Here is a 6,000-nt window from a genome sequence, read left to right on the forward strand (position 1 = left end):
CTGTTGTACAGAACAATAGCGGATAATGTGTGTAGACTTTGTGTTCAGAATTTCTATTTGTCCAAAAGTAATAATTTCTAATTATGTCACAGACATAAAGCTGAATATAAAGTTCTGCGACTTTTGGATATCTTATTGAGTTGCAAACAAAACCTTAAAAAATTACCTTTTGATGCCACTAACCTGGCAAGTCCAGTGCAGGCTGATCTTAGAGTGAAATTTGGAAACAGTAGGTTGACATTTCTTAAGCTAAAATTGGTCTGTGCTTACTGAAATGCGAAACACTGCCTCTAGTGGCCCTAACTGTTGTTGGGCGTATGAGCACATGTGAGCTCCATTTTGTGTAATTTCGGTGTAATTTTTCACAGAGTGGCACCAAAAGCGAGCTGTATTCAGGTGGTAATACAGAGAAGAGGAATGCATATTTGATAAACTTAACAAACCAAACCCCAAACCTAAACCTTACCATCAGTGGAGTAAAAATGCTAGAGAGAAAAATGCAACCTCTGAATTGAGCTTGTCACTGATGATACAAAAGCTATTACTTCCTGGTTTCAACAAGGGATGTGAACACCGGTCTACCACAATGCTAACGCAATGCACTTCCGGTCACTCCACAGAAAAAGGTCAATACAATGAGCTGATCCAAACATGTCTAAAAGGAGATGGTGCATGTCATTGAGTCAGTATAATGTGGCCAGTCCTAGTGTACTGGAAATCTTGGAAACAACATGCTGACTTCCCGTGTGATCATGCTTTTCATTGTTTAGTTCTTCCTCAGAAGCGTTCAAAGTTTGAACCTGGTTCCGCAAATCAGATTGAAATTTGCAATTTCAACCAGCTCTTGCTATTTTTGTGTGCAGTATGCATCAGACGGTGAGTGAATGGACTGTGGGTGGTCTGTGGGCGTGCCATCTGAAACTTGAGGTAAACTGGGGACTTAGTCAGCCAAGAAGATGAAGAGAAAATCGAACACAGATGAGTAGTAACAGGATAGATCCAGAACCTCAGCGATCTTTGAGTGAGACCTTCAGCCAAACCTCACAGTAGACTGAAGACCTCAATGTTTCTCACAGAGGCACACAGAGCAGCTCTCAAAGCACAAACACAGAAAAGAGCTGGTCTGACAGATGACTGGCTAATGTAATGACTCACAACTGACATTGCTACATTTATGCTTCTTAGAAATGGTGGTCGCCCAGCAGTCCAGGATCCAACTGGACTAGACTATTTTATGGGATTCTTGCCTTGTTACTTATTGAGAAAGACAGGAAAATGAAAGTGAGAGGGGCAAAGTGATCGAGAATTAATGGCAGCCAGATTCAAATCTCTGTTCCATTGAGCACATTGACCCTCAAAGAACTATAAGCTACATATTTGGGGTTCGATACAAGTTAAAGGAATAGTTAACCCAAAAATTAAAATGCTCTCATCACTTACTCACCCTCATGCCATCCCAGATATGTATGACTTTCTTTCTTCTTCAGAACACAATCAAAGATTTTTTTTAAGAATATTTCAGCTCTGTAGGTCCATACAATGCAAGTGAATGGGTGTCAACTCCATTGACACTTCAAAAATCAAATAAAGGCAAAATAAAAGTAATCCATTTAACTCCAGTGTTTTAATCCATATCTTCAGAAGTGATATGATAGGTGTGGCTAAGAAACAGATCAATATTTAAGTTATTTTTTTGTGAGAAATTATTCTCCCTGCCCAGTAGAGGGTGATATGCATGAAGATGTGAAAGTTAAAGAGGAGATTAAGTGAGCAGGGAGGAGAATTTATGGTAAAAAAATGACTTAAATATTGATCTGTTTCTCACTCACACCTTGAATATCACTTCTGAAGACATTGCTTTAATCACTGGAGTCATATGGATTACTTATCTGCTGAATTTTTGGAGCTTCAAATATGTATGTTTGTCCATTCACATTGTATAGACCAAAAGAGCTGAGAAATTCTCTACAAATCTTGATTTGTGTTCAGCAGATGAAAGAAAGTCATACACATCTGGGAAGGCATGAGGGTGAGTAAATGATGATATATTTTTCTTTATTTTTGGGTGAACCATTCCTTTAAACTCAATGGACAACACTCCAACCTGTGGATTACCACACACAATATTTTGTTTTGTACAGTTTTGAAAGTATAGCCACAATACTTTAACATTATACATCTTAATTTGAGACTGGTTTGACAAAATATGCTACCAACCGAGTCTGTGTAAAGTTTTAACCAATCTTTCAACACCTGTCCTGACCATGCAATGCCTTTAAGCCTACTAACTTTTAGATAATGCACAAAGACACTCAGAACTGTAAAATGCAACAAAAAAATCCATATTAACTACACACACACAGTATATTTTGTATAAATAGGGGAAGTGATCCAATTACGCCCACCCAAATGTAAATTTTACATGTTTTCTTATAGAAATGTCAACAGCCTTCTAGCCTTGGGATTAATTGGATCACTTCCCCTATATATATATATATATATATGTATATATATATACATATATATATACACACAGTATCTCACAAAAGGGAGTACACCCCTCACATTTTTGTAAATATTTGATTTTATCTTTTCATGTGACAACACTGAAGAAATGACACTTTGCTACAATGTAAAGTAGTGAGTATTCAGCTTGTATAACAGTGTAAATTTGCTGTCCCCCTCAAAATAACAACACACAGCCATTAATGTCTAAACCACTGGCAACAAAAGTGAGTACACCCCTAAGTGAAAATGTCAAAAATGGGCCCAATTAGCCATTTTCCCTCCCAGGTATCATGTGACTCGTTAGTGTTACAAGGTCTCAGGTGTGAATGGAGAGCAGGTGTGTTCAGTTTGGTGTCATCGCTCTCACACTCCCTCAAACTGGTCACTGGAAGTCCAACATGGCATCTCATGGCAAAGAACTCTGAGGATCTGAAAAATAGAATTGTTGCTCTACATAAAGATGGCCTAGGCTATAAGAAGATTGCCAAGACCCTGACACTAAGCTGCAGCACGTTGGCCTAGACCATACAACGGTTTAACAGGACAGGTTCCACTTAGAACAGGCCTCGCCATGGTCGACCAAAGAAGTTGAGTGCACATGCTCAGCGTCATATCCAGAGGTTGTCTTTGGGAAATAGAAGTATGAGTGCTGCCAGCATTGCTGCAGAGGTTGAAGGGGTGGGGGGTCAGCCTGTCAGTGCTCAGACCATACGCCGCACACTGCATCAAATTGGTCTGCATGGCTGCCGTCCCAGAAGGAAGCCTCTTCTAAAGATGTTGCACAAGAAAGCCCGCAAACAGTTTGCTGAAGACAAGCAGTCTAAGGACATGGATTACTGTAACCATGTCCTGTGGTCTGATGAGACAAGATAAACTTATTTGGTTCAGATGGTGTCAAGCACGTGTGGCAGCAACCAGGTGAGGAGTACCTGCCTACAGTCAAGCATGGTGGTGGGAGTGTCATGGACTGGGGCTGCATAAGTGCTGCCGGCACTGGGGAGCTACAGTTCATTGAGGGAACCATGAATGCCAACATGTACTGTGACATAATGAAGCAGAGCTTGATCCCCTCCCTTTGTAGACTAGGCCGCAGGGCAGTATTCCAGCATGATAATGACCACAAACACACCTCCAAGACGACCACTGCCTTGCTAAAGAAGCTGAGGGTGAAGGTGATGGACTGGCCAAGCATGTCTCCAGACCTAAACCCTATTGAGCATCTGTGGGGCATCCTCAAAAGGAAGGTGGAGGAGCACAATGTCTCTAACATCCACCAGCTCCGTGATGTCATCATGGAGAATTGGAAGAGGACTCCAATGGCAACCTGTGAAGCTCTGGTGAACGCCATGCCCAAGAGGGTTAAAGCAGTGCTGGAAAATAATGGTGGCCACACAAAATATTGACATATTGGGTCCAATTTGGACATTTTCACTTATGGGTGTACTCACTTTTGTTGCCAGCGGTTAAGACATTAATGGCTGTGTGTTGAGTTATTTTGAGGGGACAGCAAATGTACACTGTTATACAAGCTGTACACTCACTACTTTACATTGTAGCAAAGTGTCATTTCTTCAGTGTTGTCACATGAAAAGATATAATCAAATATTTACAAAAATGTGAGGGGTGTACTCACTTTTGTGAGATACTGTATGTATATATATATATATATATATATATATATATATATATATATATATATATATATATATATATATATATGAGAGAGAGACTTCCATATTGTAAGTGCATTACTGTAATCACAATTAATGTTTATTTTTACAAACTGAGGATAGTTATTGTTGTTTTTTCTGTCCATAAAGCTTAAGTTGTTTTTCACCCAAAACATTGCTTTAACATGAGGACTGCAGGTCTGATCTATGTGAGTGGATATCCCAAGGTGACCTAGTCGAGGTGAGATCACTACCTCACTCAGTCAACATTGTGTCCTTGAGGGAAAAAACAATGAACCCAAAGTAAGTCCCTAAAATTATTTTTCAGCAAGTCAATAAGGTAAGAATAGTCTATGTAAAAAAGTCAAATGGCTTTTTGTACTGCTCACAGGTTCTTCCATAAAGGTCATTGAACACAAGAATTTCAAACATTTTGACTGCATTGGTTAGTAATATTTTATGGGTGAATGCACTCTTGTAACTGCATAGCAACTGCAAAATGTTGGTGTAATTTTCTTCATCAGTACCAGCTTCTGTTCCTTTCACGACAAGATTTTTATCATGATCACAAGGAACTACCTGGTGCTTTATTTTAGGTCTCTAGCATCTTCATTTGCTGTTTTAGCAGTCAGACAGGTTATACAGTATCACAAGCAGTAGTCTGTAAACCTTTGGAAAATCAGTGCTTACCAGACACCCCTGTTATAAAGCAAAGTGCTGCTGTTCAGCTCTCCACCGCCCTGCGTTCAGAGAGCTCAAATATCACAGATGAATTGCTTTTCAGAGAGAAGAACCAAAGAAGTAAAGCTCAGAAAAGGCAGGAGCTCATATACAGTGGGGTTTGGAGGATAGAAACCCCGTCTCTGGCTGTCACGCTTGGCGAAAAAGATGAGCATGATGATGAATGTTAAATGTGTTAATGAGAAAAGTAGCAGCACGTGCCTGTGCTCGCCTGCGCTGCCAGACAGCAGCTTCTGAACGGAGTTTGACAACTAAATGAAGAGAGAAAAAAGTAAAGAGAGTGGATGTCTTACCTGGAGAGAGTTCTCCCTCACTCTGATCCCCAGAATCAGAGTCCATCTTTCAACGAAGAAACTCTCCTCTTGTCTTGTCTTTTTTTTTTAACACTTCCTCAGTGTCTGTGCACTGAAAACTGTTTTCTTCCGCTCAAATGCACTAGCTGTCCGTGTTCAGAATTTCACTGACACAATGAGTGCGAGCTGTTTGCGCTCTCTTTTTTCTCTCTTCGTAGTCAGACTGCCTTCTTTCAATGACTCACTCTCTCTCTCTCTCTCTCTCTCTCTCTCTCTCTCTCTCTCTCTCTCTCTCTCTCTCTCTCTCTCTCTCTCTCTCTCTCTCTCCTCCCCCTCGGCTAAGACATTGTGATGCCTACAAAAACATTGAGGAAATAGTCAGTTTCTATATGAGCACCTCTCTCTTCTTGCCTGTAAGGAATGTTTTGCAAATTAAAGAGGTTTTCTTTTACTGAGACATTGTGGAGTATTATTTAATGGGCAAATGTGGTTTTTCATATAAAGGAAATGCTTTTTGGATGAGTTTTTAATTACAAGTGAAGTGAATGAGGACTGAAACTGCGTTGTGGATGGTTCTGTAGAAGTTGGAGCTGCACTATCCAGCTCCAAAATGATCAAGAGTACGATGGTGTCTTAAAGGTGTACTAACTATGTGCTTGTGTAATCTTGGACTAACAGTGACACTTAGTGGTGTGAATTTAGCATCATTCAAAATCAATAGTTTTATGTCACAAATGTCATTCACTGTTCACAATCATCCATGATTAATTTAATCAGAGAGTAAATGT

The 6,000-nt window shown here is 40.0% G+C and overlaps 1 protein-coding gene across 1 annotated transcript in view; it reads right to left on the reverse strand.

The window, feature by feature from the left end:
- Positions 1-5,413, reverse strand: part of LOC127622862 (tumor necrosis factor alpha-induced protein 8-like protein 3) — a 52,198-nt gene extending 46,785 nt beyond the window's left edge. The window contains exon 1 of the mRNA XM_052096977.1: positions 5,213-5,413. Within this exon, the coding sequence (XP_051952937.1) occupies positions 5,213-5,258 (46 nt within the window). The 5' untranslated portion in view covers positions 5,259-5,413. The remainder of the gene's footprint in view (positions 1-5,212) is intronic.
- Between the last annotated feature and the right edge of the window lie 587 nt (positions 5,414-6,000).

The sequence above is a fragment of the Xyrauchen texanus genome, chromosome 29, assembly GCF_025860055.1.
Source record: "Xyrauchen texanus isolate HMW12.3.18 chromosome 29, RBS_HiC_50CHRs, whole genome shotgun sequence".
In the NCBI taxonomy this organism is placed as follows: domain Eukaryota; kingdom Metazoa; phylum Chordata; class Actinopteri; order Cypriniformes; family Catostomidae; genus Xyrauchen; species Xyrauchen texanus.